Here is a 23,930-nt window from a genome sequence, read left to right as displayed (position 1 = left end):
TTGTCTCCGCCTCGATGCCCGTCTGCAGCGGCGACCGTCCCGTCGCACCCCGGGACCCTCCGTCGACATCTGCACCCCACTTCCTGCACCACCAGCACCCAGGGTCGCCCACGTTTTGTAACCGCTGCGGAAGAGCCCATGGAGTTGGGAGCGGCCAGACCTCGCCTAACAGCCCAGGAGCGGAACCGAGGCGCCAAGGGGATTGTGCCTGTACTGTGGGGAGCCCGCCACTTCGCCGCTTCTTGCCCCAGAAAGCGGCGGCACGCACGCCGGTCCCGAATCACAGCGTGACCAATCGAACGGAGCAGGCCCGACCTCGGGAAACCCTAGGTCGGGCACGCATTAAGCCCCCACTGGACGTTGCGGAAGTAGACTCTGGGCCCCTCGGCATCTGATTCTGGACACACGGATATGGTTGGGGAACCAGTCGGACGGGCTCCAGGCGCATGCGCTGGTGGACTCAGGGCCACAACAAACTTTATGGACCAGGCCTTTGTGACCCAGTTTGCGGTCCCGTGGTTCCGGTGGACCCTCCGATGCGGTAGAGACAATTGATGGGCGAGAACTGGTGTCCGGCCCCATTAAATTCGCCACCCAGCCTTTGCGCCTGGCTATTGGGGACCATGAGGCGATCCAGTTTTATGTCACGGCGGACCTTCATTTTCCCTTGGTCCTTGGGTTGGCCTGGCGGACCCACGATCCTCAGGTGGCCTGGTCGCGAACGCCATCTCTTTCCCGAGTCTGCAGTGCGTCGATCACATCCGCCACACCTGTGCCGGCCAGAACGTCCCCACCGCTGCCATCACCTTGCCTCCTGAGCTGACGGACTTCGCCGACGTGCTCAGCGAGAAGGAGGCGGACCGACTCCCGCATCGGCCCTACGATTGCCCCGTGGACCTTCTGCCCAACGCACCACTGCCTGTGGGACGCCTGTATTCCATGTCGGAGCCTGAGTTGGCCGCCCTCAGGGACTTCCTGGACAAAAACCTGGCCCGAGGGTTCATCCGGCCTTCAAAGTCCCCTCTCTCGGCCCCGGTCCTCTTTGTGAAGAAGAAGACAGGGGACTTGCGCCTATGCTGTGATTACCGCCGGCTAAACGCCATTACGGTGCGGAATCGCTACCCCCTGCTGCTCATCCCGGAGCTACTGGAAAGGTTGCGGGAGGCCACGATCTTCACCAAGCTCGATCTCCGGGGGGCCTACAACCTGGTGCGGATACGAGAAGGAGACGAATGGAAGACGGCATTCGGCACCCGATACGGACACTACGAATACACTGTCATGCCATTTGGGTTGACCAATGCTCCGCCGTTTTCAGCACTTCATGAACGACGTGTTCGAGACATGTTGGATCGGTTCGTGGTTATCTACCTCGACGACATCCTGATTTACTCGGTCCAGGAAAGCCACCTTCGACACGCCAGTCTGGTTCTGCAACGCTTGGAGCAACAACTCAATGCGGCTGGAGAAATGCGTCTTCTTCCGGACTTCCATAGAATTCCTCGGGCATATCATCTCGCCGAGGGCATAGCCATGGACCCATGTAAAGTAGAAGCTTTGTGTAGCTGGGAAGCCCTCGTCGGGTGAAGGATGTTCAGCGCCTACTGGGCTTCGCCAACTACTACCGGACCTTCATCCCGGGCTTCGCCACACTGACAGCTCCACTTACCCAGCTCCTCAGGAAGAAGGTTGCATTCGGTGGGGTCCCCGCAGCAAGAAGCATTCACAGCCCTCAAGAAAGCCTTCACACGGAACCCGTCCTGAGGCATCCCGACCCGCTCCGCCTTTTGTGGTGGAAACGGACGCGTCAATGTGGCTCTGGGAGCGGTGCTGCTACAGGCTCCGACAAATGGTGGCACACTTTTTCCCTGCGCTTACTACTCCGGAAACTCAACCTTCCGAGCGCAACTACACTATCTGGGAAAAGAGTTGCTGGCTATCAAGGCTGCATTCGAGGCTTGGCGACACCATCTGGAGGGCCCGACATCAGGTGGAGGTCCGAACGGACCATCGGAATCTCGAGCACCTCACCACAGCTCGGAAGTTAAACCAGCGGCAGATCCGGTGGTCGTTGTTTTTTGCCCGGTTCAACTTCCGCGTGACCTACATTCCCAGCGGTCACAACCGGAGGGCGGATGCCCTGTCCCGCAAGCCAGAGTACCTCTGCGCCAAGGACCCCCTTCCTCCACGGACAGTGCTGCCGGCAGAAGCCTTGGCCGCAGCACGGGAGCCAGTGGACTTGCGGGCCCAGGTGCGAGGCGCAGCGCCAGGACGCCTGGTCGCAGCAAAGGAGAGCGGAGGTGGGCCCCACGCCTCCTTGGACCTTGGAGGAGGACTTACTCAAGTTTGGGCGATTATATGTGCCCACAGGACCACTCCGAGTCCTCGTCATGACCCAGTGCCACGACAACCCTGCAGCAGGACATTTTGGGTTCTTCAAGACCCTCCACCTGGTGACACGGACCTTTGGTGGCCCCGAGTGCGGCATGATATACATGCCTACGTGACATCCTGCGTACCGTGCCGGCAAGCCAAGACCGCCACGGGGGCCCCTCCTGGGCTCCTCCAACCCTTGCCGACAACCGACAGACCCTGGGGGGCGATCTCTATGGATTTCCTGGCAGACCTGCCGCCGTCCTCTGGGTTCACCACGGTGCTGGTGGTGGTGGACATGCTCACCAAGATGGCACACTTCATCCCATGCCGCGGACTGCCCACAGCCGCAAAAACGGCCCGTCTCTTTCTGCAGCACATCTTCCGCCTCCATGGTCTACCGGACAGGGTGGTTTCGGACCGCGGAGTTCAGTTCACAGCCCGCTTCTGGAAGAGCCTGATGGCCGCGTTGGAGGTGCAGGTATGTCTGTCGTCATCGCACCATCCGGAGACCGACGGGGGTACAGAGAAGGTCATCGGTATACTGGAACAGTATCTCCGTTGCTTCATCAACCAGCAACAGGACAACTGGGCCGACTACCTGTCTCTGGCGGAGTTTGCTTTTAACAACTCTCAGCACACCTCTACTCAGATGACCCCGTTCTTTGCCAATGTGGGGTACCATTCCCTCTGGCACCACCGGACTCTCCTGTTCCCGAAACGCAGACCTTCCTGACGGAATTGCATGCGGTCCAACAGTTGGTACGTCAGCAGCTGAATCGGGCAAAGGAGGACTACAAACGGTCCGCTGACCGCTCCCGACGGGCAACGCCCGCTGGCAGTTGGAGACCGGTGTGGCTCTCACCAAACACCTCCCGTCCGACCGCCGGTAAAGAAGTTGGACCACCGATTCATCGGCCCGTTCCCTGTCGAGGCAGTCATCAACCCGGTAGCCTACCGACTGACCCTGCCACGATCCATGCGGATCCACCCGTTTTCACCGGTCCCTTCTGGTTCCTGAGGCCACACCGAGTCCCCTTCGGTGCCCAACAGCACCCGTCACTGTCGCCGAGGACGGGTCGGAGGAATACGAAGTCCACAGCGACGAGACTCTCGCTGGCTAAAGGGTCGCTTCCAATATTTGATCGCGTGGAAGGGATACGGGACTGATTTCTCCTGGGTAGATGCCTCCGACGCTCATGCCCCTGACCTGGTGCAGGCCTTCCATGAGCAGAACCCAGCCCGACCGCATCCCGATCGTCAGCCCGGGGAAGGGCCCTGCGGTGAGGATAGTGTTGTGACCCAGGTTCCTGGACCCAGACTCCTGGACTCGGATGATTCAGAAAATGAGGAGAAGACCTGGCAAGCCCTGCTTCTCTTGAGCCCTCTCCTCCTGGCACCCACTCAAAGGGAGGGGCCGGCAAGGCCTGATTCTCCCGGCCTTCTTCTGATTTGGCAACGCCCCAAGAACAGTTTTGGAGGGACGCAAGATTACGAAGGCTTGATCGACGTGCGCAGCAGCGGAAGAGTTGGGACAAAGCCAAGTCATAATTGTCATGCAGTGACATCTGCAGAGACTATAAATAGGAGGCGGGACTTCCTGGTTTTTTGTCTCGGACAAAGCAATGAATTTGGCGCAAGCTAATTCATGGAGGGAAGAATATATTCGTGAGTAATTCTGGCCTTATCTATAATTTCCTCGTTATCTCCAGAAACTTGGCAGGCCCGTGGGTAGACGTGGCCAGGACATGTATCTATGTAAATAAAAGGGAAAAAAAAAGGAAGGCCTCTGACGGACTCTTTGCTGGGAGTATTGGGGGAAGGGAAACAGAACACTATGGTTTTCCCAGTTGCAATGTATGGCTGTGAAGGTTGGACCATAAGAAAGGCTGAGCGCCAAAGAACTGAGGCCTTTGAACTCTGGTGCTGGAGAAGACTCCTGCGAGTCCCTTGGACTGCAAGGCGAACAAACAAGTCAGTCCTAGAGGAGATCAACCCTGACTGCTCTTTAGAAGGCCAGATCCTGAAGATGAAATTGAAATACTTTGGCCACCTAATGAGAAAGAAGGACTCACTGGAGAAGAGCCTAATGCTGGGAAAGATTGAGGGCAAAAAAAGAAGGGGACAACAGAGAACGAGGTGGCTGGATGGAGTCATTGAAGCAGTCGGCATGACCTTAAATGGACTCCAGAGGATGGTAGAGAACAGGAAAGCCTGAAAGAACGTTGTCCATGGGGTTGCGATGTCGGACATGACTTCACAACTAACAACAACAAATATAAAAGACTATTATATATATATATATATATAAAAAACCTGATCTACTTGTCCTAGGGAGGGGGAAACAACATGGTGACTTTTTGGTATCTTAGTTTGCAACTCTCTCCTGCAACCAGGCTAATCACAAATGCTGGTAACTGAAGTCCAAAGCACTTACAAAGTTCCTCATTGCTTATCTCATTTATATTGAAATAAGGCAGCCGCTGCAGCAGGTGATGGCATATATTGCACTGAAAGAACAACTCAGGGGAAATTTTAAGCTACATAAATCAACAGCAAAAATTAAATATCAGAAATGGATAGAATCTTTTGTTTTTGAACCTGTTTTGCAAATAGGTTGGCTATAATATTAGTGGTAAGAGATTACATAAATGCTAGGATATCTTATTTTCACATAACTTATCTAACAACCTACAGTGAAAGGACTAAATGAAGCGCATAAGAAGAACATTTTAAAAAGTAAAACCACTGAAGGTGCAAAAGTGCCCTATCTCTATGCAGTGATTTACTGGGGGTTTTAAAAAATTCCATAGCCTGTGGTTACTATGCTATTTGCTGTGCTTTGCACCATGGTGATTATTCAAATCCATATTGTACTGGAGCTACAATTACAGCCATCTTCCAGATGCCAATCTCTCCTGCCTTAATCAGCTGCTTGGCATTTAAAGTCAAGGGTGTTCTAACTGACACATGGAAACAGCTGATAACGATTTTAATACGGAAACTCTTCTTAAAAGAAAGACTAATTGGGAGACTGGATCTGGTTTTCATTCCTGTCATAAAAAGAAAATAGATGAAAAGCTACAGTGTTAACTTTGAAAGAAGCCCAAGGTTAGAATCCAAAATCTATTATTGTGTGTCCCATCATCATCATGAAGCATCCAAATTCAACCTGAAACTGAAAGGATGCAAAAATAGCTATCCTTTGATTTTCGACAGCAACATTAACTTTAAACAGAATAAAGAGTATTGAGAGTATATAAAAGTATATGAGTGAGCACTTAACTGTAGGTAAGAAAAAAAGAAAGCCATGAGGAGTAGATGAATACACTAGCTAAAAAAATATTCTGACAAAATCTGTCCTTAAAAATTTTAAAGCCTTAATTATCCAATAACTGTGAATGGTATTGTGATAGATAAAACTGAGCATTAAGTTCTCAGGTTTCCAGACTAGTAAAGAATACTTCTTAAAGCTCACACACAAACAAAAATCAGATTCACAGTAGCTCTTACAATACTTTCAGAGGTAAACCAATGCTGCACACACACTTCAGAAACCATATTAACACTCTTTCTATAATTGCATAGAGCACACGGGGTTTATATTTTCCAAAGCCATTGCCATTACACATGTGGAGAAAAACTAAATCAATAGCTATTGTTTCCTGTATTTCAGTGGATGGATGTTAAGGAAGAAAAAAATAGATCCAGGAAACTACAGACCTATCAGCCTGACCTCAATACCAGAGAAGATTCTGGAAAAGATAATCAAGCAATGAATCACCAAACACCTAGAAGCAAACAAAGCAATAACCAAAAGCCAACATGGGTTTGTCAAAAACAGATCATGGCAGACTAATCTTATTGCATTTTTTGACAAAGTGACAAAATTAATGGACCAAAGGAATACTATCGATATAATTTACTTGGACTTCAGTAAAGCATTTGATAAAGTAGACCATAATTTACTACTAGATAAAATAGAAAAATGTGGGTTAGACAGCACCACCACCAGATAGATTTGTAACTGGCTGACCAACTGCACTCAGTGGGGTACCCCAAGGCTCTGTTTTAGGCCCAGTACTCTTCATCAATGACTTGGATGAGGGGATAGAAGGGGAACTCATTTAATTTGCAGATGACACCAAGCTGGCAGGAATAGCCAACATTCCAGAAGATAGGCTCAAGATACAGAAGGATCTTGACAGACTAGAACACTGGGCACTATCTAACAAAATGAAATTCAACAGGGAAAAAAGTAAGATTCTACATTTAGGCAAGAAAAACAAAATGCACAGGTACAGTATGTATGGTACCTTGCTCAATAGTAGTAACTGTGATAGGAATCTTGGAGTCCTAGTGGACAACCATTTAGATATGAGCCAGCAGTGTGCAGCAGCTGCCAAAAAAGCCAACACAGTTCTGGGCTGCATAAACAGGGGAATAGAATCAAGATCACATGAAGTGTTAATACTACTTTATAATGCCTTGGTAAGGCCACACTTGGAATACTGCATTCAGTTTTGGTCACCACGATGTAAAAAAGATGTTGAGACTCTAGAAAGAGTGCAGAGAAGAGCAACAAAGATGATTAGGGGCAGTGGTTGGATTCAGCCAGTTCGCACCACTTCGGGAGAACCAGTTGTTAACTTTCTGAGCAGTTTGGCAAACTGGTTGTTATAAGAAATCAATAGGGCAGAGAACCGGTTGTTAAATTACTTGAATCCCATCACTGATTAGGGGTCTGGAGGCTAAAACATATGAAGAACAGTTGCAGGAACTGGGTATGTCTAGTTTAATGAAAAGAAAGACTAGGGGAGACATGATAGCAGTGTTCCAATATCTCAGTGGGTGCCATAAAGAAGAGAGAGTCAAACTATTCTCCAAAGCAGAAGGGTAAAACAAGAAACAATGGGTGGAAACTAATCAAGGAGAGAAGCAACTTAGAACTAAGGAGAAATTTCCTGACAGTTAGAACAATTAATCAGTGGAACAACTTGCCTGCAGAAGTTGTGAATGCTCCAACACTAGAATTTTTTAAGAAGATGTTGGATAATCATTTGTCTGAAGTGGTGTAGGGTTTCCTGCCTGGGCAGGGGGTTGGACTAGAAGACCTTCCAAATCTGTTATTTTATTCTATTCTAGTCATTATACACTGGAAAGTTGCATAATATGGCATTACAGCATTAAAAATAAAACTTAATGTTTCATTAATATGCATCTTCATACAAATTTCATTCATTGTTTGCCATTGAAAATTTTGGGACTTGTAATTCATTAAACTCACGTTCCATACTCATCACCACTGTCTAGGTAATCCAACTCACATGTTTATAGCTCAATGATAAATGATTACAGAGTAAGAATTTTGGAACTTCTACCACCTCTAGCCACCAATGCAATAGAATTCTATATTCCACTGGTCTATTTTGTACTTTGTCCTAGGAACAAAGGAGGAAGTCAATATATTGGCTTTAGATATGTCATTAAACAGATTACATCCAAAAAGGATCACTGCATCCAGAGAAGAATCTTGAGTAGGTGTATTTGTTAGGATTGAGTTGAATTATGAACAAAGGGCAATCAGTCAATTCCTCTACGTAACAAAGCAACTTAAACACACTACAGAAAAAGTCAGTTATAGAAAGGTTGAACACACAGAAAAAATATTTTGGATATCCTGTTGTAAATTGCCATTAAAAGTAATGATGATGAATGATATCACATGCTGGTGCATATTGCTCCCTCCCCCAATATGTTTTGTTATTGTTGTTGAGATACAATAATTTGTTTTTATTGTTGTATTCTACCAAGAGTTTGTTTTTTTGTGATTTGGGAGGCCAAATATTGTAAGTCTTGAAATAAATAAAATAAAACAGGATACAGAAGTAGAGGAGATAAACTCTGAATCTAGATCAGGAGTGTCAAATTCACGGCCCGCAGGCTGGATGTGTTGTGCTGACTCTGCCCCCACCCAGTTTAGCGAAGGAGAGAAAAGTCCTGATACATCACGTGACGCCGCCATGACGATGCGAGTTTGACACCCCTGATCTAGATGATCTGGAAGCTACATAATTACTTTTGATAGTAACTGTTCCAAAGATGGAAAAGTAGGTAGATAATCTATGCATGGCCTAGATGTGCACTTTAGAGCATTTGGGCTGTTGCCAGCCCAAACTATGCAAGTTGTATTTTCAATGATGAGAGTGCATTTATTTATTTTATTCAATTTGGATCTTGTCCAATTCCAACTGTTTTTGATTCATATTCCAATTTGGGATATGAAACCAACTCAGGAGACTATATTATACATTCATAACTTTCATATAGCTGCCTAAATCTTTAGCAAGGGAGCATCAATACTTTATCGTGGATGATTGAGAAATCTACAGTGGATATACCAAGAATATTTCTGTTCATAATTGCTTTTGAAACTTATGGAACTTTAGACTTTGGGCCCATGTTTTATACATGGGCCTATTTGAAGTGTCTATATATCACTGCTCAAAAGCCCTTTCCTTAGCAAATTATATTTAAAATGGATGGTAAAAAAAAACCACTTTATCTTAAGAAGCTATCAATGTGTAACAGATCCTGAAGTTAAGATAAACTTTTAATGCTGAAATGGTGCCAATTTTCCTTTCCCCAATGCAATTTTCGTATCTGCTCTTCAACAGTTTCAATTTGAAACTTCAACCTTGCTTTTTAATCAAGTTTTGATTACATGTCATCATTTTCACATTACTTTTAATACTTACAAGGCCCACGTTAAATATTCCTAAAAGAGGAACTTGGTGTTTTCATTTTAATTGGTGAATACTAACTTTGTGAATATTAGCATATCAATATTTATAAAAAAATAAAGAGGAAAAAATAAAGACCCTCTCAAGTCAAATTTAATTTCTGCTGACTACGTAGACACAACTGTGCCATTTTCTTGGCACTTTTTCCTCCTGAGAAATCAAAAAAAACATTTCAATCTAGACGACAAGCTCTGAGTAGGCTTCTATGCAAATAGCCAAATCCAACCCACCTTAGCTTCAAAATCCAGATAAGATGGGCTAGCTTTGTTAGTGACTAAGATAACCAATACTGATGGATCATTATTATTCAAGTTAATTTTACTTAAAAACACAGCTTGGTGATTGACTGTTTGTCCAGGAATTTTTCAGTATCTAAAATCGCTTTTCATATCTCAGAACTTGATAATTAAATATTTTTTCTTTTTCATCTAAATGAGATGCAATCCAATGCCAGCAAATCTGCTGTCCAACTTACGTTAGTTCACGGGGAAAAAGTATGATGAGGGAAGGCTTTAGAGTCAAGGCCATTTCAGTATATTCTTCAGGAGGATGTTTAAACTCTAACTCTTGAGTTGCCTCTGTATTGTTGCTCTTTAATATCTATAACTTTCTCATAAGTTTCTAACCAGTACATGTACACACACACACACACACACACACACACACAAGGCCTAACAGTCTCTACATTCACAATTCGTACACTCACCTTTAAGAGAGGCATTGCAGTCCGACATCGAGCCGTTTTACCGTTCTTAAGAAAATGGGATTCATCCTGAAATTGAGAAACGGAAACACAATAAATTCTGAACAGTAGGAAAATTGCTTTGGGGCCTGGTTTTGAATAAATAGCCCTGAAGTATTTTATGCGCTGTCCTGTTTTGAGCTCAGAAATAGATCAATCTCAATGCCTAGCAATATGCTGAATGACAAACCGACACAACACAAGGTTATTTATTGGAAATGTAAATTATTGATAACAATCACCCAAGTCTGTGTTTTCCAATCAACAATCGCAGCCAGGCATACAAGGGAAGTGGAAGGAAAACCTTTCTAAACAGTTACTATTCTTTTGTTATCACAAGACCTCATCTTATATGCAGATAACTGTCAGTCCCCCTACTATACCAACCTTTCCAAATGAAGGGGTTAATGAGAAATATCACAAAGGAGGAAATCTAATTAGGAACCAACTGGTTTGCTGTTAAAGGCTCACCAGGTAGATAATAACCTACCATTTGAGAGCTCCCTTTCGGTAATGAACTCTCTCCTGAGTGCTGTTAGGAGATGGGGCTTCAGGACAAGGAGGAAATTGGAAATGTCTCTGGAAGAAGTGTACTCATCTTGTCTGCATTTCAGCAAGTAAGCAGCCATGCAGAGAAAGGATAATAGGCCCCCCTTCAATTCTAAGTCGCTGCTTTCTCCAGTTTGATTAGTGATAAGATTATGCAAATAACAGTCACCAGCAGAGGGAGGATTGAAGACAAAAATGGCGGAGCAGAACACTCCATGGGGGCTATTTCACAATGAAAGACAAACTCAGAACTCTGCAAGAGAGTCAATGAGGAACATCACTAAACCATATTTGTTTACATGAGGGATTCATATGTTGCCCTAATTACATGTAATCCTTGGTTAACAATTATTCACCCAGTGACTGTTCAATGTTATTAACAGAGCTGGAGGAGGAGGAGGAGGGCCAGTTCTCAAAGTTGATGTTACGTGATCGTCACGTGATCATGATTTGAGCGCTTGGCAACCATCCTGAAATGATGATGGCCACAGTGTTCTGCGATCATGTGATCACTATTTACCGACTTTCACTGGTGGCTTCCAACAGGCGAAGACAAGGGGGAGGCCAATAGGAAGCTGCAAATAGTGATCGTGTAAAGTTGTGCCTAATAAACCGTACAAGATTAACGACTGCAACGTGGATCGCTGTAACTGACGCCATAAGTTGGTGTGATCATGTGATAGCAATAGCAACAGCACTTATATATCGCTTCATAGTGCTTTACAGCCCTCTCGAAGCGATTTACAGAGTCAGCATATTACCCCCAACAATCTGGGTCCTCATTTTACCCACCTCGGAAGGATGGAAGGCTGAGTCAACCTTGAGCCTGGTGAGATTCGATCTGCCAAACTGCTGGCAGCCGGTGATCAGCAGAAGTAGCCTGCAAGTACTGCACTCTAAGCACTGCTACCGCAGATAAAGTGATGTCACATTTTATGACCATGTCGCTTAGCAACGGAGTTCCCAGTCACAACTACCATTGGAGACTACCTATATTTATTCTGTATTAACATGAAGCTACTGACCAAGGGAAAGCAGTCAGTTTCTAAGAAGTCATGATTTGATTGTAAGACAGAATAATTCCTGTGCACATCTTGTGAGGATCAGGACACACTTCTAACATGCAAGGTCAACAATTGCAAGAACAGAGTTCAGTAGACTATCTACAGTAGACTATCTACTATCTACAGTAGATTAGTCCAAGGGTCTCCTCTTGGCAACTTTAAAACTTGTGGACTTCTACTCCCAGAATCCCTCAGCCAGCGCATGTGCATCCGCTGGCTGAGGAATTCTGGGAGTTGAAGTCCACAAGTCGTGAAGTTACCAAGGTTGGAGACCCCTGGACTAGAGCATGGGTGTAAAACTCGCCGCATCATGTTGCTGTCACGTGACATATCTCCGAGTTTTTTCCCTTCGCAGAACTGGGGTGGCTTTGGTCTGCTTGTGACGTGGCCGTGGGCAGCCAGTTTGACACCCCTGGTCTACAGATTTTTTTTTTTTTTAATTTCTAAAGATACAAAAAGAGTTGCTTACAGTTATTTTTTCAGCAATAAATTCAAGCCGTATGTCACGATTGTTCAACTGAAATTACAATTACGAATCTTAACCTAAAACATTAATGTATTCTATGCAAATATTAGCTTGCAGGTGAGTTATCCTGTCAGGCCGACAGCTGAGACAAGTTTTAAATCCTGATTATGCATAGGAAACAACTGCATGTTATTTCCATTATGCTGAAACTGGTTTCCCACCTCTATCTATAACAGTCCACCAAAATTAGGTCACCTCCTGAAGGCCACTTACAACAATCACAACTTGGAAGGTGGTTTTGAACTGCTTCTCAATTTTGCTGAGAAGGTCAAAACTGACAATGTTAATCGGTTTTGCCGAGACTTGGTCTTTGCTTGTTGTTATGACTCTGACGGTGTCTGGGCTGAGAGAAGGAAGCCATCTATAGAAAGCCTAAAGAAGTAGGGGGAAAAATAAAGGCAAAGAAAATATATATTTTTTTTTCATCTGGATAGCTTAAAGATTATAGCTAATTTAAAAAAATACTTGTTATAATTTATATAGCTCACTTTTAAGCCTACAAATGGCTGTGCAATTCGTAACTGTATTTACCTTGCCTCATACAGCGATCATTGCTTTTTATTGCTTTTTACGTTAGGTTTTTATCTTTGTAAGCTGCCTGGAGTCACTAAGAGTGAGTTGGGCCGCCATATAAATTTTCTTATGTATATAAATAAAATAAATAAAAAAATACCTGAACCTAGTCAAAATATAAATGTGGAATTGAAAACAGCAAAATTTAAAAATAATAATACAATTCCATTACTTTTCAGGTGGTAAGCTAATTTTGAGACTTCGCTTCTTGTTTTTCCCACCCACCTAGAAATAATTGTTTTTCCCACCCACCTTAAAATATCGCATCATAAGATGCTTACAATGCAGATATTTTCACAGAAATGGCCCAATCTGCATCGGGGTTGAAAGGGTGTGGCAGGCACCCCGATTGCCACAAGGCGTTCCATCCAAAATGTTCAACTTGTTAAGGATGGTTTCCATAACAATAGTTTGTTTTAATCATGATTTGTTGCACAAATCACAGTGGTCTTATTTACACACAATAAGCCATAAGCCAGGGGTATGAAACTTAGCACTAAGATTTATGTACCGCTTCATAGTGCTTTACAGTCCTGAGCGGTTTACAAATGTCAGCTTATTGCCCCCAACAATCTAAATTCTTATTTTATCGACCTCGGAAGGATGGAAGGCTGAGTCAACCTTGAGCCAGGCAGGATCGAATTCCTGGCAGTGGGCCAAGTTAGCCTGCAATACTACATTCTAACCACACAGCTTCTATAACATGTAACATTTTTCAGGTCACTCTTCTAAAAGCAGGTGAGTCCAAAATGAAGAATGGAAAGGCCAAGGATAAACAAAACAAAAACAAAAAAACATGAACTGCTCTTAAAATGTACCCTAAAAGGTGAAATAATTTCCCCTTACTTTTCAGACATCTATTCCGAAAACCCAAAATAAAATTACTGCCCTTTTCAAATAATTAATGAAAACAAAACAGCAATAAAGCAACAGTCTTCAAGGATAGCACTTTCCTATGGTTTTATCAGATTTGAGGCCAGTGAAAAAAATCCCATCTTTCAGAATATAGAAGCTAAGCACTGCTGATCAGCAAAGCTCTGCAGATAAAAAAATTACCTCAGCCCATGTATATCTCACTGAAGAAGGAGCCACCACCAGCAAGGGCCACTCTTTTCGATAATAGGCAGCGATGCAGATTGCCTGGATAGTTTTCCCTAAGCCCATGTCGTCTGCAAGGAGCAAACGACCTTCCCTGGAGATAGCAAAACTGTAGGAGATAAAACAAAAAGGCAATGCTGGTGCTTATAAGTCTGTCAGGGCCAACATGTCCAGCAAAGGTTGTGCTGTCTCAAGAGAACTGAGGATTTAACTCACTCTACACCTTCTCTCTGAAATGGCAGAAGGCCCGTCACAAGTTTAGGATCCACTCCTACGAGGTCTGCTTCCAGGGGATCTGCTGCTTTTGAGAGAGATTTCTCAAACTGTGTCACAAAAGCCATTATTACTGACTTGGGCAGTGGTTCCAGCTGAACATCCAGAAGGCTCTTTACTAGTTCCACTGGAAACAATATAGATAGAACAGATTAGCCGATTTAGAAAATCTATATAGTCACCCATCTTATATATCAACTCTGGTCAGCTAACAACCTTTAATCTGTTATAATTTATGAACTGAAAATCAGCACAAAGATTATGCCTGTTCACTTCAATTCCTAGAAACTGGTGTGTGTGAGAGAGAAGTATAAGTGTATAGGTGTAAGTGAATACCCAATTAAGAAAGGATTCCAAACCACCTCAAATTATTTCATGAATAATATTCCTAACTTCAGCAGGGTAGCTAAAAATAAGGAGGCAAACACAATTCGCCAGAAAGATACCAAAATCCAAGCATTATTTTATGTCAAGACCTAATTCTAGCAATTTACTTTTACTTTTAAATAAACTGCAGGCTGTTTATTTCTCCAAAGGAGCCAGATTAGACCTCCTACTATCCAGACAAAATCCTTTATTTCAAAATCACATAAATATATCAAAAGATTTACTAGCATATTTGTAATTGTAGGATACATATGCTAAGCATTAAGTATGCTTCCTTTGTTTTGATCTATACCAGTGATGGCTAACCTTTTACGGACCAAGTGCCCAAAACGCGCACCCAAATCCCCAAAATGCAATGCGCACACACCTCACGCGCATGTGCGCACATTCCCCCCCCCGATGCACGGCAGAGACCTGAAGACCAGCTGGCTGGCAGGAGGCACATGCGCATACGTGGCAGACCTAAACTGGGGCAACGGCTTGCGTGCCCACAGAGAGGGCACTGCGTGCCATAGGTTCACCACCACGGATCTATATTATACTAACAAGACAAATAGGCTGTCTCTGCTGAAACAGAGACCCCATAGGGTTATGCTGCTCAGAAAGCCACACATTAGAATTATATGCTGGCAAACTGCAGCTATTACTCTCGTTTTACTGCTTTGAAAAAGAGGAGGAAATTAGAATGTCTCAGTAGCTGGAGTGATTCATTCAGGAGATGCTTTATTTCTTCTTCCGAATGATCTTTTATCTTAATACAACGAAGCAATTTAGGTAATAGCTAAATGTGCACAGCTGAATATAGAGACAGGAGGGAGGGAGGGAGGGAGGGAGGGAGGGAGGGAGGGAGAGGGAGAGAGAGGGAGTGGATGGATGGATGGAAAGAAAGAGAGAGAGAGAGAGATGAGATACTCATAGTAAAAGGATGAAACATATCCAAGACAATGCATTGAAACAACCAAAAGATACTGAACCAATTTTCCATACTCACATCCCTAGCCACAAAGAAAACTGCTTGCTTAAATGTATGATGTTCATGTAGTTCCTTCCTTAAACACAGCAGCGAAAGCAAAGTGCACATTGGATTTGAACTAATTCTAAATAATTGGGTAGATAACCTTTTCAAGAAAACAAGGAGAGCCTCAACATTGCGTTGTGTTCTCTTCCACACCAAAGCAATAGCTGGCATATTTCAAGTTCAGCAGCTTGACTGCTCTAGAAGATCACCTCTCAAGACCTCTGCAATGGTGTCCTTCCAGTCAGCCCACATAGAAGCAGAAGACTCATTAGCAACTGTGCCAACTTTGGCAGACAACTGCATTGTTTTCAAGACATGTTTCAAGGTGATGCACAGCCTCCCTTCAAACTGAACTAAAGAATAAAACAGAATAAACTTTGGAAAGTCTTTGGAATAAAATTTAGTCAAAATATCCCCATCAAAGTCTTCCTACACAGGACTCCTATGTTATAAAAAGTAGTTTTTAAAAATTAATCTGTCAATCATAGTAATTGCTTCTAGTGCCATCATATGAAAGCTTTAAGCAATCTTTTTTCAGTTAAAGAATCAGAGAATTCCAACAAAATGCATTACTGTGTCAGTTATCTCTACTTTGGAGGCAAATGCTAAGAAGTGTATTTTGTGAGTGTTTTGTGAGCTGACCAGAGTTATGGTACATTAGATGGGTGGCTACATATGTCTTTTTAATCAATAAAATAAAACAAATCTTTCCAAAATATGCGGACACTAAGAAGAGAACATTTCTTACTTAGTCTTAGGTAATCCTCCAGTAAGAAATTCCATTTTCTGGTCTTCATATCTGCAAGGATCATAGTAAAGAATTTGGGTAAGAATAGGAATGAACAAACATCAGGCTTCAAAGCAATAAAATGAAACAAAAACCATGAGAAATCACCATAAATCCTGGAATTCACTTGCTTGAACACTCCTACGATGTTGGCAGCATAGCCAATATCTACTTCAAAGCGAGAATAGGAAATCAGAACACATCTTCCTTTGAGGGTTGCTGATGGTTTCTGCCAGCCGGTACATGTCTTCAAGAGGGATCTCAGCTGAGAATTTCGACCAGCAGAAGATGGTTCTCCACCCCTAGTCATTTTCTCCATTCCTTCCAGGGATGTCAAAGAGACGGAGGGAAATTGCTCTACTCTTTCCACTGGGGATAAAATGCAGATTTCAAAGAAGAGAAAGAGACAGACAAAACAGATAATTAGAACTTCAACTCCCAGGAAGAATGGAAAAGAGAAGGATCAGAAAAAACACGAGAGACTTTCAAATGCAGAAGAAAAACAGAACAGGTCTGAGATTACTATCAGTGCCCACCAGTGCCCACTGAGGAATCTAAGAAAATGTATCACAATCAATCCGCCCCCCTCTGAATTCAGCATTGTTTTATGATTTGAATAGCACTTACAAAAGTAAAACTTTACAGCTTTCCAATATTACAGAGCCGCCTCTTCGAAATATTAAGCTATAACCTCTGGGTTGTGTTGGGTTTTTTTAATAAGCCTGGTAAATTTCCAACTGGTTAAACGGAACTGTTGAAGTCATTTTAAACTATCCATTTTTCAAAACTATGGTTCTGTTTCTCTGAAATATGGTTATGTTTCTTTGAATATAACTCCTTTACAGATAAAAGTATTTGTATGTATCCTTGAATAAATGTATGAATATAAACTATTTCCACCACTAATTAAGCAAATAATATTAATTGTCTCATAGGCTTTCCAAAACCTGCTGAAGTCTTCCGAATTCCAACTGACTAATTACTTACTAAGATGGCCATAGTCTTCAAGACTGAAATTCCACATCCTTGTTTCTGGATCTGGAATAAAAGAAAGTTAAAAAAAACAATTTGAAGTCAGGAATATTCTATTATACTTAGAAAGGCTAAAACATACCAAGAAGATCAATTTGGTGTACTGGTTAGGATACCAGGCGAGACATTGGAAGACTGCAATTCTTGTCCCATCTTAGACATGAAACCACTGGGTGATCTTATGCCAATCACTCCCACTGTGTCATAGGAAGTAGGCAAGGGCAAACCACTTCCAAAATCTTGGCAAGAAAGCTGCATGGACTTGTTCAGGTAGTCACATGGAGTGAATACTGACTCAAAGGAAAAATAAAAATAAGACCGCTGGTATAAGAAATCCTTGTATCAAGATAACTTATTTAATTGTACAGAATGTACAGTGCATATAGCAATAGCAATAGCACTTAGACTTATATATAGCTTCACAGTACTCTACAGCCTTCTCTAAACAGTTTACAGAGTCACATTGCCCCCAACAATCTGGGTCCTCATTTTATCCACCTCGGAAAGATGGAAGGCTGAGTCAACCTTGAGCCTGGTGAGATTTGAACTGCCAAATTACAGGCAGCTGGCAATCAGCAGAAGTAGCTTGCAGTACTACACTCTAACCACTGTGTCACCATAGCTTATAGATCAACCATGTACCAGAGTTGCACAGAGCCAGAGACTAATTATTATGAGATCCCTGTAAAGAGATTATTTGAATAAATGTAGAGGGTCCTTTGCACATGAGTTTACAATCGGCGTGCCAAGGCATAGAAAGTAATCAATGTTTGACATATCAAATATATATAAGACCAAATATAAGACTATAATGATAAATAAGGTCTCTTGTATATGATAACTTATTTTATTAAATTTTATTATATATGAATTTTTAGTTGCAGTTAAGTTGAATAAAATATTTTTTAATTCCACATAGGACTTGCCATTGTAAAAAAAATCAGATATAATAGTGTTTTACAGCTTATTTCACAGACAACATACAGTATATGCCTGAAAATAACAACATGTATTATCATATGAGTACTCTAATTTTATGAGTAGAAGTGCCATTTAGAAAAGGCCACTGAACTTAGAAATACACATGTATCTCCTTAGTGGAGATGTAAATGAATCATCATAATACCAGCTCTGGTCTCTGTCAAAGTGCTACCTCTTGATGGGTACTCCCAGGCCTCTGCACCCCAATCATAATTCTTTGTAATTGTCCTATTACACCAAAAACATAATTCTATTTTTTTCCTTCTTTTACAGATATCAAGAATGGTAAACAGTACAGATTTTTTTTCTTTCCAAAAAGCTAAAGATACTTCAAGCCCTGATGATCATAAACAAACATGAGTCCATGTAGATTTTTTTGGCAACAGTATATAATTTATTTGCCATCACTTCTTCTTGGATGGTTTTTTTTTTTTCATTCCTAATCCAGTCTAAAAGGGACACGGTGGCTCAGTGGCTAAGACAGTGAGTTTGTCAATCGAAAGGTCGGCAGTTCAGCAGTTCGAATCCTTAGTGCCGCGTAATGGGGTGAGCTCTCGTTACATGTCCCAGCTTCTGCCAACCAGGGGGCAGTTTGAAAGCATGCAAAAAATGCAAGTAGAAAAATAGGGACCACCCTTAATGGGAAGGTAATAGCGTTCCGTGCACCTTTGGCGTTGAGTCATGCCGGTCACATGACCACGGAGACATCTTCGGACAGTGCTGGCTCTTCGGCTTTGAAACAGAGATGAGCACTGCCCCCTAGAGTCGGGAATGACTAGCACATATGTGCGAGGGGAACCTTTACCTTTACCTTTAATCCAGTCTATAGTCCTGCTTGCCCCCAGACAGGAGTCAGCAAGAATAAGAAATAATATGTGCATAGATATATACTTAGATTAATAAATAGAAAGGTTGTACATTAAAACTAATAGCAATGACATGACTAATAAAATAGGCATTTTGAAATGGGGGAGTCACAGATGTTGAGTATCGTCCCCATTAAGGAATCGGAAATATGCTCTTTAATCTAGCATGGAACTGAATTTAAGAGTTTTATTACATCCAATGTTTTAAGCTGATGGGTACGGCTTCTTCATCACTGCTGTATGGTGCTCTCATTTACCCACTAAAACAGTTGCACAGACAAGATCATCCAACCTTCATTGTATAGCTGCTTTTTCTTCTTTAGCTACTCTTCTACACCTGATTGTGAGTACAATACAGGTAGTCCTTGACTGACCACAATTCGTTTAGTAACAAGTTACAACTGAAAAAAATGATCTATGGTCGTTTTTTCACATTTAAGACTGTTGCAGCACACATGGTCAAAGATTAACATTTGGATACTTGGCAACTGGCATGTATTTATGATGGTTTCAATGTTGTGATCCCTTTTTGCAACCTTCTGACAAGCGAAGTCAATGGGGAAGCCAGTTTCACTTAACAACCGTGTGTTATTAACTTAACTGCAGGGATTCACTTAATAACTGTGACATGAAAGACTGTAAAATGGGGCAAAACTCACTTAACAACTGCCTTGCTTAGCAACAGAAATTTTTGGCTCAATTGTAATCATAATTTTTTTGTAATTGTAATTATTTTCCCCCCAAACACCATCACTCTGCTAAACAAATAATTCCCTCGACATTGTCAAACTAGTTGCTAAGTCTGCATTACTGTTAATCTTCTGATCATTCCCACCACCCATTTCCTTCCACTTATGACTGTATGACTGTAACCTTGTTGCTTGTATCTTTACGATTTATATTGATATTGTTTCCTGATTGCTTATTTGTACCCTATGACTAAATGATACCTTATAATTTTTGACGAATGTATCTTTTCTTTTATGTATACCGAGATCGTATGCACCAAGACAAATTCCTTGTGTGTCCAATCACACTTGGCCAATAAAAAATTATATTCTATTCTATTCTATAAAGAGGGGACCTGTATGTGGGAAAGGAAATCTGTTTTTTGTGCCCTTAAAGTTTATATATGACCTGAAACTATCTCACCAACAATACACCATTTTTGGAACCTTTTCAACATAGGTAGCAATAGCACTTAGACTTATATACTGCTTCATAGTGCTTTGCAGCCCACTCTAAGGGTTTACAGAATCAGCATATTGCCCCCCAACAATCAGGGACCCCATTTTATTGATCTCAAAAAGATAGAAGGCTGAGTCAAACTTGAGCTGGTCAGGATTGAACTGCTGGCAGTTGCCAGAATTAGCCTGCAATACTGCATTCTAATCACTGCGCCTCCACAGCCAAAATCAAGCTAAAAACTTGATTTTTTTTTAAAAAAAAGGTAAAATCTAAAAATATGCAGAAATAGAAAATCTATTTCTGCATAATTTACAATATTTAACACAATCTCAATTGGAAAGGTCTTTAAAAACACAGTGAACTGAACAATAAGACCTACACTTACCATATTTTTTGCTTGGTAAGCTTCTGAATATCTCAATGAGCTCTGTGTTGTATCCAATCTCAACTCTGAATCGACCTTCTGAATGGTTTATACATTTTCCTTTGAGAATTCTGTGATTTTTCTGTACAGACATCTCAGGCACATTGCCTGAAACCCTAGAAACAGTAAAATTTTGTTCTCTGCCCCCTTTTACAGGAACCAAAAGGGGTTTTGTACCATAAAATTGCAATGCATTATTCCCTTCCTTCTTGGCACAATCTAGATTACTGGTACCTGCCTGCATTGGACAGTTCTTTGCAGTGGTTCCACCTGCATCCAGCCATGTTGCCTGTTTGAGTCCCTGCCTGCTGGCAGATTTGTTCTGATTACATACATTCTTAACAGGGTATAAGTTCATATTAGTATCCAAGATAGTCTGATGCTGTTCTCCAATATTCTGACCTGCTGCACCACACGTAGGTGACTGCAATGGATCAGAATTGCATTGGATTAGCTGACCTTGTCTGCAAGAACTCTCAGGAGAATGGCAATGAGAATTATTCAGAGAGCTTTGCACTGCTGATGAGGGCTTCTTAGTGCCATCTAATTGTCTGTATAAATTTGGGCTAGAGTCCACTGAATCATCTTTTTGTTGGCCTCCACATGAAACAGTTGCCTGCTGATTTGAACTACAGTGATCAGAACGGATCCGAGGATCTCTCTGCATCAAATGGCTGCCAGGGCCCTGGAGGTGCTGGTTACCAAGGATGGTGTGGTAGCGTTGCTTCTTCAAAGGCTGCTGCAGGTCTCCTTGACAGCTATCAACATTCTGCATGTCAGAGAGCTTCATAGCAACACCACCCTGCTGAGCTGCCAGTCGCTCTGCTCTCCTTGCCAAAGCCTTTTGCCGGTTCTCCTCAATCTTCCTTTTCTGCTCTTCAGTAAGTCCAGGCAACATTTTTTGGGGGGTGCTCACCAAAAGTCGCTAGAACTGGAGATGAAACTACAATTAAAAACCAGTTCTTTTAAATTAGAGAAACCTTAATTAATCATGTGTTTATAGCATCTATTAAGTGATTCATCACACAATAAAATAAAACCAACATTTTTGAAATGAATAGCACACTTCATTAAATAGATAACATACGTGGGCAATGCAGCTGGCCACGTCTTTAAAGAAGTAGCCTCTCCTTTTTATTATAAAACACTATAAAAAAAAGTATAAAAGTATAAAATACTTTTTCTGAGATGGTGCTTAACACATTTCTTTTTCATTTATTTATTTATTCATTCATTCTTGCAAAAATGTATGAAACAGAAAAAACATTGAAACTGTAAAATAGATACAAATGAATAATCAGAGGGAAAAGTACTGTATTTTAACTGGATTCATTTTTTTTTCTTTTTACGACCCTCTAATCTCTTAATTTGAGGTAGATTTCAGATGATTGAATGGAGCTGAACGTTTACTAGCCTATGTGGAGTTCGCAACAGAAATTTTCTCTTTGCATTCTGAGAGAGAAACATCTGCTGCTACTTCAGGTTGAACTCTCAACCTTCCAAATGGGAAGCAAGCATCTTCACCACTAGGCCACCAGACTGATCACAACTGAATCCAGCAATAAAAACATTGAAGTTGCAATCCTATAATTTTTGAAGGGATTTCAAAGACTCTAGGATATTTTAAGTCTCTCCCTCTAAAGACTGGGGGAGTCCTTAATTCTAGAAAAGAAATGTCAGTCCCACTAGACAGTCCAGACCACAAAACCTACCCTGCATGAAAGCTAAGATTAATTTTATTAAGATTGGCTATAATAACCAAATCTTGCCTGTCAGATTGTGCTGTGACTTTCTCCCCCTTCTCATACTCCAGTGAATCTCCACTGCTGGCAACAGGATTCACCAAATAAGATCAGCCACAATATGGTTTGATGTAATGCCCCTTACAATTACAATTAAGATAGATAACTCTAGGTAAATTTGGCTGAAAGCCACAACCATTTTTTTTTCAAATATGGAATTAAAAAAAAACTGACACCAAATCCAAAGGAGGCAAGAATCAAGTTTGACTTCTGACATTTTGGCATATAAGAAGTTTGCTACAATTGACCTACATATTCTCTTAAGAATCTCAACTGTGTTTCAAAAATTGAACATTTATAGGAATATTACCAACCCAGGCCACAAAACACTGAAGTATTTGTAAATATTAAAATATACCTTATGACAAGCTTAAAAGGCTGGCAAAACCTAGCAGTTCTTCAGTCGATTTAAAGTGATCTGAGCAAGGCTCAGCCCTTTGGAATAGTGCATCTTTCCCCCCCACCTCTCCGGTGTCACCCTGCAAGCCAACAAACCAGAAGAAATTTTGAAACAATACAAGCCTTCCAATGCCAACATGCCAAAGGGAAGCAGTGAGAAGCAGTTTTCCTCTTTCAAGTCACTTTGAAGTGTCAATGGACTTTGCTTGGTTTTAGCTTTGGTGAACCAGCCACTGTGGCCTTATGGGTTGTGCACAAACTATAGTTTATTCTGCAAAACTTAATTCAAGAGCCGCTACTTCAGCATGCAAATATAGCACCCGTGCCTAGTCTAAATAAAAGTTCTTTATTTTCATCCATCCCAGCGCACTGCTTCACAAAATAGCGCAATCCAACTGTACCCAAGAAGACAGCTTATTATCCTGACCACCGAAGCGAAGGCAAAACAATTGAAGACTCTAAAAAGTCCACTTTTAAGGGTTTACTCTGGACTTTGCTTGGGTCCCGGTGACTCTGTCTAAAGCATTGACCCCAATTCCCCCCACCCGTCCACCCTTTTAAGCTATTAAGCAGCATCCAGCTGCTACTTCCCACCAGCAAACAGAAGCTGCGCTCGCCGAGAAACATCCAGCAACTCTTCATGGTCCCATCTCCAGGATCCACCTCCCGAACGTCCTACTAGCCGTTGACTACAATTCCCAACAGAACCTTAAAGTCACAAATCGCCGAACCCCTCGCCGCGACGTCCATTACGGAAAGCGTCACAGGGAGAAAATGCCTCAATGCATCATGGGAAATGAAGTTTGATTTCAGCTCAGGCGCTACGGTGAGCCACGTCTTGATAAAGTTTACCGATCGAGCCTGGAGAGAAAGGGATCCTTATACGTAGAGAAATCAAGTCAGGACTAAGGTTAAAGCTGGTTGCTGAAAAGTCGCATTAAAAGGAGCGACATCTGAGATTCTTAATCTACACCACATTCGTGGAATAACACCTATTGGATGTCCATTTATTTTGCTTTGTACAACCTTTATTCAATTACAAGGA

General features: G+C 42.3%; 1 protein-coding gene across 3 annotated transcripts in view; it reads right to left on the bottom strand.

Moving 5' to 3' along the window:
* Window positions 1-23,623, bottom strand: part of SMARCAL1 (SWI/SNF related, matrix associated, actin dependent regulator of chromatin, subfamily a like 1) — a 43,563-nt gene extending 19,940 nt beyond the window's left edge. For 2 of the 3 annotated variants that reach the window (XM_058195998.1, XM_058196015.1), the window contains exons 1-9: window positions 23,480-23,623; window positions 20,646-21,615; window positions 17,181-17,231; window positions 16,302-16,562; window positions 16,155-16,205; window positions 13,945-14,128; window positions 13,687-13,837; window positions 12,271-12,429; window positions 9,883-9,948 (exon numbers count right to left, since the gene is read on the bottom strand). In XM_058195998.1, the coding sequence (XP_058051981.1) occupies window positions 9,883-9,948; window positions 12,271-12,429; window positions 13,687-13,837; window positions 13,945-14,128; window positions 16,155-16,205; window positions 16,302-16,562; window positions 17,181-17,231; window positions 20,646-21,582 (1,860 nt within the window). In that variant the 5' untranslated portion in view covers window positions 21,583-21,615; window positions 23,480-23,623. Of the gene's footprint in view, window positions 1-9,882; window positions 9,949-12,270; window positions 12,430-13,686; window positions 13,838-13,944; window positions 14,129-16,154; window positions 16,206-16,301; window positions 16,563-17,180; window positions 17,232-20,645; window positions 21,616-22,844; window positions 22,966-23,479 lie in introns of all 3 variants that reach the window. The other variant, XM_058196005.1, reaches the window with a different exon arrangement.
* Window positions 23,624-23,930: the final 307 nt, after the last annotated feature.

The sequence above is a fragment of the Ahaetulla prasina genome, chromosome 1 (genome assembly GCF_028640845.1).
Source record: "Ahaetulla prasina isolate Xishuangbanna chromosome 1, ASM2864084v1, whole genome shotgun sequence".
Taxonomy (NCBI): domain Eukaryota; kingdom Metazoa; phylum Chordata; class Lepidosauria; order Squamata; family Colubridae; genus Ahaetulla; species Ahaetulla prasina.
The sequence above is the reverse complement of the archived record's forward strand: the minus strand, read 5'-3'. Positions and strand labels throughout refer to the sequence as shown.